Source organism: Gossypium raimondii, chromosome 7, assembly GCF_025698545.1.
Source record: "Gossypium raimondii isolate GPD5lz chromosome 7, ASM2569854v1, whole genome shotgun sequence".
Taxonomy (NCBI): Eukaryota; Viridiplantae; Streptophyta; class Magnoliopsida; order Malvales; family Malvaceae; genus Gossypium; species Gossypium raimondii.
The window spans coordinates 42,287,750-42,298,553 of NC_068571.1; the positions used below are offsets into that span (position 1 = coordinate 42,287,750).

General features: G+C 34.5%; 3 protein-coding genes across 4 annotated transcripts; 1 reads left to right on the forward strand and 2 right to left on the reverse strand.

The window, feature by feature from the left end:
* The first annotated feature begins 768 nt into the window (after positions 1 to 768).
* On the forward strand, positions 769 to 2,358 carry LOC105790297 (probable E3 ubiquitin-protein ligase XERICO). 2 transcript variants are annotated; one of them, XM_012617828.2, is made up of 3 exons: positions 769 to 932; positions 1,393 to 1,461; positions 1,614 to 2,358. In XM_012617828.2, exon 3 carries the CDS (start codon positions 1,655 to 1,657, stop codon positions 2,105 to 2,107), a length of 453 nt encoding a protein of 150 aa, XP_012473282.1. In that variant the 5' UTR covers positions 769 to 932; positions 1,393 to 1,461; positions 1,614 to 1,654; the 3' UTR covers positions 2,108 to 2,358. The 2 variants fall into 2 exon arrangements, with proteins under 2 accessions (XP_012473282.1, XP_012473273.1); XM_012617819.2 differs by having other exon boundaries at positions 780 to 932; positions 1,404 to 1,461.
* Positions 2,359 to 4,412: 2,054 nt separating this feature from the next.
* Positions 4,413 to 6,600, reverse strand: LOC105790279 (uncharacterized). Its single transcript, XM_012617793.2, has 2 exons — positions 6,419 to 6,600; positions 4,413 to 6,267 (listed from the first exon to the last, which is right to left on the reverse strand). The coding sequence occupies exon 2, from the start codon at positions 6,245 to 6,247 to the stop codon at positions 4,559 to 4,561; it is 1,689 nt and encodes a 562-aa protein (XP_012473247.1). The 5' UTR covers positions 6,248 to 6,267; positions 6,419 to 6,600; the 3' UTR covers positions 4,413 to 4,558.
* Positions 6,601 to 7,140: 540 nt separating this feature from the next.
* Positions 7,141 to 10,143, reverse strand: LOC105790265 (OBERON-like protein). The gene is made up of 3 exons (XM_012617773.2): positions 9,975 to 10,143; positions 8,151 to 9,313; positions 7,141 to 7,995 (listed from the first exon to the last, which is right to left on the reverse strand). The coding sequence occupies exons 2-3, from the start codon at positions 9,292 to 9,294 to the stop codon at positions 7,373 to 7,375; spliced, it is 1,767 nt and encodes a 588-aa protein (XP_012473227.1). The 5' UTR covers positions 9,295 to 9,313; positions 9,975 to 10,143; the 3' UTR covers positions 7,141 to 7,372.
* Between the last annotated feature and the right edge of the window lie 661 nt (positions 10,144 to 10,804).

A 10,804-nucleotide genomic window follows, 5' to 3' on the forward strand; every position in this document is an offset into this window, starting at 1 on the left:
ATTGATCTTGCTTATAGAGTCTAAAACTTCTACTAATATGTATTAAATATTTTCCCCATATATATATATATATATACATGAGTAAAACACGATTATATGTAGTAAAACATAACAATATAATATCGAAATATTGATGTGAACTTATTGATTTTGCTTTTCTCTTTTAAGCAATGTATTTAATTATATTTATTTTTTCATTTTGGTATTTAAATTTTTTATTTAACTTTTATACTTTAACTATTATTTTAGTTCCAGTTTACCCCAAAATTTTAAAAATCCAATAAAAACATAATTGATGACACATATTTAAATAAAACAAGATAAATTTGCTAGTTTATGTATTAAAATGAAACCCAAAAAGTTAAGTATGAAAATGAAAAAATTATAATTGAAGGACCAGTGACTTAAGATTTTTTTTTTTTTTTTTTGTTATCAATAAACTCTACTGTCATCTACGGTCACTGGGTTGTACAAAGCAATTGGGATTCTGACAATTAATGTGAAATTTAAATCCTTTCACTCCACTTGCCTCATCCTAAACATAAGGTACTAAAAAATATGTATTTGTATCATAAAAAAAAATCAAAATTGGAAACATTTATAGGTCTGCAACTGCAACAGCTGAAAGAAAGAGGATCTAATGTAAAAAAAATTAAAGCTTTTTTATTAAGCTTAAAGACATAAAAAGGACTAAACTGAAGTAAAAGACAAATTTGCTGATATAAAGTAACCCATGATAAAGAGCCGCAAAACCTGGAACACTTAACCACAGTTTGATTTTTAGAGTTAGGGTTGCTATATAAATAGTGAAAGGATCTTGTGGCAACTATTGCCAGACCTTGAAAAAGCTTACAATTTTTTTTATATAATTTCTGTTAGAAAAAAACCCAGTTCCCTTTTCAGTTCTTGGTACCTTGGCTGACCATTTTTGTGTAAGTTTATTAGTTTCTTTCCATAAACAAAGCTCAAATCTTTCTGCTGTTTTGGAGGGTCTTTAAAGGGGGGAAAGATGGTCTTTTTTTTTTCCCTTTTTTCCAATAATGAAAGTTATTAACTTTATGGGGTTTATTTTTTTATGTTATGGATGATGAATATGTTTAGATCTCATTCACCATGTTCTAGATCTTGGTTGTTTAGCATTTTGATTAGACAGTTTTGAATGTTGTTCAATTTCATCCCTATTGGGGTTCTTTTTTGCTTGCTTTTGTAAATGTTTCATCTTTCTAGTCCTTTTGAGCTTTTTTTACTTTATGGAATATAAGTGGTGTATAACTCTTTTTCTTTTTTTAAGAAGCCTATCTTATTTCTTGGCCATAAACTATTAACAAGATGCCATTTAAAAAAGAAAAAAAACCATCTTTATCAATGTTCCACTGATATCACATCCACCAGTTGAATTGCAGGTTACCAGGGTTTAGCCATTGTTTTTCATTTGAAGCTCTCCTCCCCATTGTTTTTAAGGTAATATTATATTATTTGTGTCTTGTTCTATGATTTGTTGTTCTCTGAGGTTATTTTCAAGTATGTTCTGGAATTAAAGATTTGATTATAGCTTTTGCATTGATTTATTTATGTTTGTATGGTGTTCTAATGTATGTTTTATGTTTCTTCAGGTCATATATTTATTATATATTATCAGCACAAAAAGAAAAAAATGGGTCTCTCAAGTCTTCCATCTCCATCAGAAGGAGTGTTATGTATACTCTTGGTAAACACAGCTTTATCTATATCTATAGTTAAAGGCATAATCCGATCGATCCTTCACGTTGTCGGTGTCCATCTCCCACCACCATCATCGGATTACACTGAAAATCTCTCGGAATCATTCGATTTCCACCTTAATACTCCTGAAAGTTACATCGAGGAATTCCGGAGTAGGACCCCAACAATTCATTTCGGTGCTGTTTTATGTAGCTGCAAACGGCCTCAGCACGACTGTCAGGTTTGTCTGACTCAGTTTGAGCCAAAATCCGAGATTAACCACTTGTCGTGTGGCCATCTCTTTCACAAGGTGTGTTTGGAAAAATGGTTGGATTATTGGAATATTACATGCCCTCTTTGCAGGACTCCCTTGTTGCCTGAAGAAGAAGCTTCTTGCTTTTGGTAAGAAGATTATTACCAAGTATATTATTATGCAGAGTTGAGGAATTCCCGTGTACAGCGCGGTATATAAAAATATACTGTTATCTTTATCGAGTGTTGTCGTTACCCGCAAGTTTGTACCTTGCTGTGGTGATTTGTGTTATTTGAATCAATGCACATATTGTTGTCTGGGTTAATGATATGTTATTATATGCAGTCTCACACTTGTTTCCTGATCATCCATATATATATATAGTTCATGGAGATTTTGTTTAATTTTTTGCCTTTTTATGCAATGTGAAAGAGTGAAAATTGAGTTAGTAAGTTGCCGGGACTAAAATATGTTTGACAGGATCTGCCTTGTGATGAACTTAGCTGTTCTATATATTAGGTTTTTTGATGTTTTTAAGGTATATTTGTCTGGCCTTTCATCTTAGAGCATGTTTTAAGTTTGTATTATGTACTCTATGACTGTACAGATATATATATTCTTTTTGTACAAAGAAGTATAGGGGTAAAGGTTTCAGATGATGAGACTTGAATCTCAATGTCATTGTTAAAAGTGATCATATGAACGAACTGTGTTCAACCTTGGTTCGATACTAAAATCAAGGGTTCATATAACTTTTAGTCCTTGAATTTGATAATCAAGTCCATTTTGGTATTTGTACTCTTTATCCATTTTGATGCTTGATCTTGACAATTAGATCCATTTTGGTCTTTATACCTGCTGGAATTTATCAAGATTTGATGATGCGGCACAATCTTGGAGTGTCACGTCATCAAACTTTTACTTTTCTTTTCAAGTTCAGGATTAAAATGAATCTAATTGTCAAGTTTGAGTACCAAAGTAAAAATACAAATACAAGTGTCAATGCCAAGTTCATTGACCAAAATGGATCTAGTTGCCAAATTCGGGTACTAAAGTGAAAAAAAGTACTGATACCAAAATGAATGCAGGGACTAAAATAGATTTAGTTGCCAAGTTCAGGTACCAAAATAAAAAAAAGGGTACAGGTACAAAAATAGAATTAATTGCCAGCTACTGAAAGTAAATATTAACCCTAAAAGTAACCAGATTGAAAAGGTTACCCAAGATAATATATACAACAGTAACAGCCATACAAATACAACATACCAACTCTCTGCTTTTATTACAGAACATGAACCTGTGATTTTGTCCCTATATTCATTCAACAAATGGCTTTATGAAACGTCTGTTTCTAACTTAAATGGGCACCACCTGCAGTTTTGGCATTAACTCATGTTTTAATTTTAATGGAAAAAAACATTTAAGACTGGTTCAAACTTCAAATCATGTTAACATCAAAGTGGTGTCTAGACATTGGACTCATGACAGAAAAGCAAATCTCCATTGGATCTAGCTCTGACCATTGCACCTGAGTTTTTATTGCATGCACCCATAATAAACTAAACCAAGAGGTTGAAGAAGAAGAATACAATATTGATTGGTTAACTTGAAAGACACCATTAAAATGAATGCTTTTCTTTATGTGGTCCCTGTTCTGTGATCATCATTCATGCATTTTCCTTGCGGGATTAAAAATAGTCAATGGAATCTCAACAAGATTTTTTTTTTTATTTTTGTTGAGATAATTGCGGGATTGACTAAGATTCTGATTCATCATCAAGTTTAATTAATGGACAAGTTACATTTATGCATAAATACATTGTATCTTAGTTAGAATTATGAGAAGGTTTAAATCATTTTTAGGCCTATACTTGACAGCTTTTTTCACATTGGGGCTTGAATTTTTTTTTTGTCTAAGTAAATTGTTGAAAACCATCAAGTTCGCCTCAATATGAGAACAATTATCAAGTTCAAGAACTAACTTGGACTAAAAAGAAGTTCAAGCCCCAATTCGAACCTTAATGTGAGAATAATTGTCAAGTTCAGGGTCTAATTTAAATAAAAAAATGTTTAGGCTCTAATATGAGAAACTTTGCTAAGTTTAGACCCCAAATAGTGATTTAACCTTTATGAAAAAGATAAAACTTGTCTCACAAACGTTAACCCTTGTGTTGCATATGTTGGAAACTAGTATGCTGATTACGTAGGACCATAAAATTGGTAAGGCGCGTCATAGGGGAAACTCGGGCTTAAATCTTATAGATAATATTGTTGAGAGGCGCAATCACAAATCTTAAAATAATGAATTTTTATGAACCACAAAACGGACATGAAAAATACCTTAGTTTCACCAAAAAGAAACTTCGGTCTTTGGTTAATTGCATCACAAGGCAAGACAATAATACAAGACAACATATCAAAACAGTTGATAAGTTAGTGTTAGAGCCTCAAAATGATGTTAATCAAACATTGATGGTCATTATTCTAATACCAGTCCAGAGTTGAAAAAATGCCATTCAATGACAAAAACCACCAGGCAAGACTATGGCTAAAAGATAAGCGTAGATGGACATACCTAAATGTCGGACATCGTATATTGGGGGATTAACTGGTTGCAGTATTGCAGGTGTTAACACCTTCTTTACAATCATCAGTTAGATCATTGAAAGTTTCAATCTGTTTCTTCCCTCTAAAGAAAACTTCTGTATCAACAGAGGCCCTCATGTAACCATCGAAATCAACTGGAATTCCGTAATTAAGTTCTTTTGTCAGTGAATACCACTCACTATTTTCGTCCCAAAGATCCTTATAGTCTTCGAGGAAATGAGTGGAATATTTGTCTTTCAAAGGATCAAAGAAAGACATGTTGGGTTCATTTGTTGCAACGTACACGTTTCTCCCGTCTTCGATCTTGCCCTGCAAGGTTGAGATAAGGGTATTTGGTGAGGTATCTTGTGCAAGATTAGGCCATAAGTCCGAGTTCCTTGCCTTATCCCCTCTCACGATGTGAACAGAGTCATAATCCCAGTTCAACCTTGATGCAATCGCTGACACTATATCCATTAACCTTCTTGATTTCCATACCAGATGCCACGACCTTCGAATGACAGATTCTGTTTCTCCTTCGCAAACACGGTACCAGTAATTATCTGGCTCCACGGAACCGAACTTTCTCATAATCAAAGAGTCCTTCACCTCGGAAAGTTGCATTGGTGTCACCCTAGAATCCTCGACAAGATACAGAGTCAAGCCGTCTTGTCTTTGCCATTCGTTCCAATCTTCCCAAAACTGTTGTTGATCCAACACTGATGCTGTCTCCTTTAGATGCTCAAAATCGAAGTAAAACCTAAAGTCCTTGCCTTCCTCGTCCTCATTTGACAAAGTGTAAATCGAAGACAAACAAAGCGTCAAATCCATAACCAAAGTGCGATTCAAATACTGCGCTTCACCCAACGCACACAAGTAACTCCACAAATAATGGTTCATGTTCTTGCACCTATCTCCACCACCCGCATAAATCAAGTACTTCCCACGGCTAAATGCAATTTCAGACTCTACCACCGGAAGTGAATCATTTATTGGTTCCCCAACAACAGGCAACGGCACACCACCTTGCTCAAACCCGGGCTTTTGATTCTTACGCTTCTTCTTCCTTGCATTCACGCCTGAATGATAATCCCCGATGCTCACCACTCTAAGTTCACATTTCTTTGATCTTTTAATAACAAAGCGTCTATAGTCCTTAAAAAAAGCAACTGTCTTCCCTTCCTTAGGCCTAAACCGCCACGCCATATCACAAGTATTCTCCTTAGGGCCAGGAGCCGGTTTCCCAAACTGATAAAAGTGTATATCCTCGAAACGCTCAATTACCACCTTCATCATCAAATGGAACACTTCCGGATCCTTACAATCAATCGGTTCTTTCCAATCACCCTCACATCGTGACAAGCTAATTTCATCTGTACTCCCCTCCTTGGTTTCTACTACATCTTTCGCATTGATAAAAGTGGCAAATGCAGTCTGGTTGGAAACCATAAAATCCTCTCCGGTTCTAACAACAGTGTTATCCGATCGAAAAGTGGCATTCGACGAGGAAGTGAGGAAAGTTTCGATCTTTGTTGAAGGGTGAAAAATAGGGTTCTTTGGCTCATAAGTAGCAGTAATAATAGTGAAAACTAGTACACCTATTACGAATAGAGTGAAACAAAGATGGCCAATCATATGTAAAGCATTTTGCCCTAAATTCTCTGGCCTAAAGCTTCCAGTCCTAGATAACCCAGAACGACCCAACATCCTTCTATGAATTAAAAGCCCTTGCAATGAATCAAATCAACTAAGTAAGATCAAAACAGAAATACCCAGATCGTTAAAGTGCAAGAATTCAGTTAAAAGCTAACGCTTTACAAATCTGGGTTCATAGTTTTCATCAAACTTAAAATGCAGCAATTTGTGAACTTTACTTACCTTAGAGAAAAAACAGTGAAGAAATTGAAAACCAAAAAGAGTATGAGCTGTGGGGTTTGTTGAGATTCTTTATCATCAATTTCAGTGATCATAACGGTGTGTCATAGTATGAAAGTGGTGGGAAATGTCCATGTTGATTTTGATGAGTACACGTGGATTTATAGGGTTACGTGACGAGTAAGATTTGTGGGCAGGTTATGTGGTTTGTTAGTTTGTATTCTTTCTTTGCAATTTTATTTTAAAAATTATTATTTCAAAATTAAACATTGGAATACAAAATGTTTTTAACTAATTATACAAATTGCTTGAGTTTTAAAGAATTAAAAAAGAAAAACTAATTAACTATTGGGTTTCTGTTGATTCATGTAAAACACATTGCCATGCGTATTATGTAATATTTACAAATTTTAATTTTAATTTTACCATTTAAATTTCAAATTTCAAATTTGATAGAGTTTGATATTTTAAATTAAAAATATTCGATAACAATGTAACTAAAAAATTAGTATTGTAATGAACCTATATTTAACAAAATAATTTTTATAGTGTTATTAGATAAACCAAAATTTTAAAATCTAAAAAGTAGTGAAATAAAATTCCTAAAAATAAAAATATAAAGATTAAATTCTAAATTTACAAAGAATGCAGGGACTTATTGCATTTTTTTACCTTTAAGTTTAACATGAAATTGGAGCATTCTCATTGCATACAACAAAGCCACGTAAAAAAGCTCATCCATAAGAAATGAATGTTACCATATACTCAGTTAAATAGCTAAAATAGTAGGGGCGGGGGGGTGTTAAAAATCAGATTTACAACTATTAATTACTTTTACAGGATAATAAGTTAACTGACATTAATTAAAGGTTCATGGCTATAATGAAGTAGCAAATCATACACTAAACCAACAATGCAACAGGTTTTCAATAAATAACTTACCATCCAGAACTCTTTTTAAGGATTTGTTCTAAATTTGTGGCGCTCATTTGGGTGAGAATCTGTCTTAGAGGGGATATTGTATCCATGGAGAAGATCACGGATTTTGGCATATGTCAGAATCTGCGAAGGGTCGCCACCGTTACTGCTCTGTGAAGTGTGTGAACTCTCTTGCAGCTTTATCTTTTCAAACAAATACTTCTTCTCAGCCTCGGCTTCACTCAAGCGGAGTTTGAGATAACTGCTAGTATACTCTTCCTCTGATTTGTCGGATTTGGCGTGAGCAATTCTTTGAAGCCTCTCGGCTTCTTGTTTTGCTTCGTTGGCTTTGAGTTGGAACATATCCGCTTCTGCATGTTTAAGCCTAACTATTTTCTCTAGTTCTTCTATCTGTAGCTTCTTTTTCTGTCTCTCCAGCTTCAGTTCTGCTACTTCTTTGGCCTTGTCTTCGAGCTCTCGTTCACAAGCATCGAGAGCTAAGCGAGCTTTTTTGAACATCCTCATTTTCTCATCGGCCACCATTTCCATCTTCTTTATGGCCTCCTGCACTACATCTGCTATTCTATTGCATGCTTCTTGTGGTGCTATCAACCCACCACCTTCCCCATTTTCCAGGCTTGTTGAAGAATCTGTATCAAGCTCTATAGAGAGGAGTAACGATGATTTAAAACGCGCAAAAAAATGATATCATGCAACATAAAGTTACTGGTTAAGAAAACAAAAAAGGTTTAAAAGATCAAATGTCATAAAACTTTCATAGATAATTTGCAAGATAAATAATTACCACATTCTGTACCTTGGAAAAACATTAATATCGATCTGCCAGCCATGGACTCGGCTAGTCCACCCCTCAATTTTTCTAAAAGATCCTCACACTTCAAAAAGAGTTTCTTCCCTCTGGGATCATCACTTCCACGGAAAATCCTACTAACAAAATCAAGTTCTCTCATGAGAGCCTCTCTATCCCAGGCTGGAACACAATGTTGAAAGACATCTTTAACCCAACCCAACAGCTCAGATGTTCGATTGCAAGCTCGGCAGTGGAAAAGCATTTCAGTAGGACCTGTTCCACTTTTAGCAGAAGGACCCATACAAATTTGACCATCACGAATAGCACAATCCGTATGAGTCCAATGGGAACAGAAATCACAACCAATCCAACGGCAGGAATTTACTTCAAAATCGAACTTGTTGCAGATAACACACATACAAAGATTGCAAAATCCATTCCTATTGGCACATATTTCACAGCTGCAATCATCTGCAGGTAGTTGGCTTTGGCATGCAATATTTCTGCATCTTTTGTACACAAAAACCTCGATGAGAGAAGTTTGTGATAGACTGATGTTAGGATGCAGGAAGGCCTGGATTCCCATATTTATTGCAACGAGTATTTCGAGTTGTGCCCGGTGAGCTCTAATCAAAGTCTTTGCTGTTAAATCAGATCTGCTTTGAACAAGCTTCTGAAGAATTAAAAACTCCTCTCGGTTTTGCGAACCACCATTGCCTTCCAGAATAGTCTTGAGTTGATTCTTTAGCTCATCTAGAAACTCATCAGGTAGGTGATGCATCTTTTCAGATATAACATCAACTCTTTCTCTAGCAATGTCTCGAAGAGTTATCTTATCAGCATTAGAGACACGACGAATGACAGACTGCTCAGTGCAATCATTTTCAGTTTTCCCATTTACCATTTTCTTTGCTGTGATAGCATCAGCAGTAGGCCAAGTCTCTCGTGAGCTAGCACTCTCAGTAGGAGACTCATGAATGTTATCCAAGTTAAATCTGGGCTCTTGGGCATTAGGCAACGTGTGAGGATCTAAGGAGATTAAGGACAACGAAGTTTGTAAGCTCCCTGGTTGTTGTTGTTGTTGTTGGCGTGGGGGTAGCATCTTCGACATATGCTGGTGGTTAATATTAGAACCAGATGAAGTCCCCATAAATAAAATCTCGATCACTCTGAAAATAAAAGCAACTCTGGTGTATCATCACTCATCATCTAGCACAACTTAGAATACATTATGATATAAACTCTGGCTTCTTTCTATTCAAGTTCCTCGTTGATTTTTGTTCGATATAAAGACTTCATTAACAATTATTGTTCCACATAAAACTATGGTCATAAATTTCAACACGAAAAAAGCTATCCTAAAACATTCCGTGCTACAGATAATCGATTCTCTAGTCTCAGTCCTAGTGCAACCACCCCCCCCCACCCAAAAAAAAGGACCAATTTTACGAAGGTTTTATCCATATTGACTTCACGATCAGAATTTAATTAACCAAAAATTTGATCCAAAATTCCAAATCCATATCAACATTTCAAAACCAACCCAAAATTCGTTCCTTCCAAAACAAAAATTCTTCAGATCTCGTACAGTCAAGTTACACGAAATAAATGGTCAAAGCCCTAATCTGACGGAGTCAAAACCCAGCTAGAAATCAACAATTCGAAATTCAATCAACTAAGAAAGCCTTAAATAATCAAAAACCCTAAAATTAAAACCGTGACCCATCTCACTTCGCTAATCAAATGAGGCCAAAAAAACAAAAATTAAATTAAACCCGTGAAACAAAACCCTGAAAAATTAAAAGAGTGCAAATGAAGGAAAGAAAATACCTTTAACACAGACCGGTCGAAAGGTCCGATCGGCAAAGAACGGAGACGAGGTAGACCAGGGTCAAAGTGTCGTTCGAGGAAATGGATTTTTTTTTTTTTTTGAATCAAAGGGTTATATGATTGTTTTCATTATTATGTAACGCTGCTCTCGCGTTGTTTCGCGGAAGCCTTATTTCTAATAACAAAATAAAAGAAAGTCAATTTGAAAATAAAATAAAAATGTAGTACAAGACGTGTACATGGCCGGTAGCTCAATTTAATTTAAATAATAACATTATTTTAAATTTATTTAAAAATATAAAAAAAGTATTTTTAATCATTTATCAATTTTTGCACAAGGAAACGATTTTTTGGGCAAACTAGGCCGGCCATAAATAGCCCTAAGCTTGAATTTGTTTTGAAATCGAGACGTGACTCAGTTTCACTCGTGGACAGCTATAAGACAAGGATTGTGGTTTTGAAAATCGACTAATGCTCAAATAATAGACTATTAGACGGTGTGAAAATGAGAGGATATAGATAAAAATATAAGCTTAAAAAATAAATTTAGATAAAAAATTAAGATCCATATAAAAAAAAGGTTAAAGTTCGGGTAAGTTTTTTCGGCCAGCCTGAATGTGAAAAAAAACAGCAGTTTTTTTTTTTTTTTTTAACTTTTTTTTGCTATTTTCTTGTTATTTATTCACTATTTTACTGTTATTGTTTAGATATTGTATAACTCTTATTTTATTATTAGTATTTTAGAAGTATTTGCTTGTTAAGTTGCACATATTTTAATGTTATTTAATTAATGTTAGTTAAGTATACATATATATTTTTAATTTATTTTT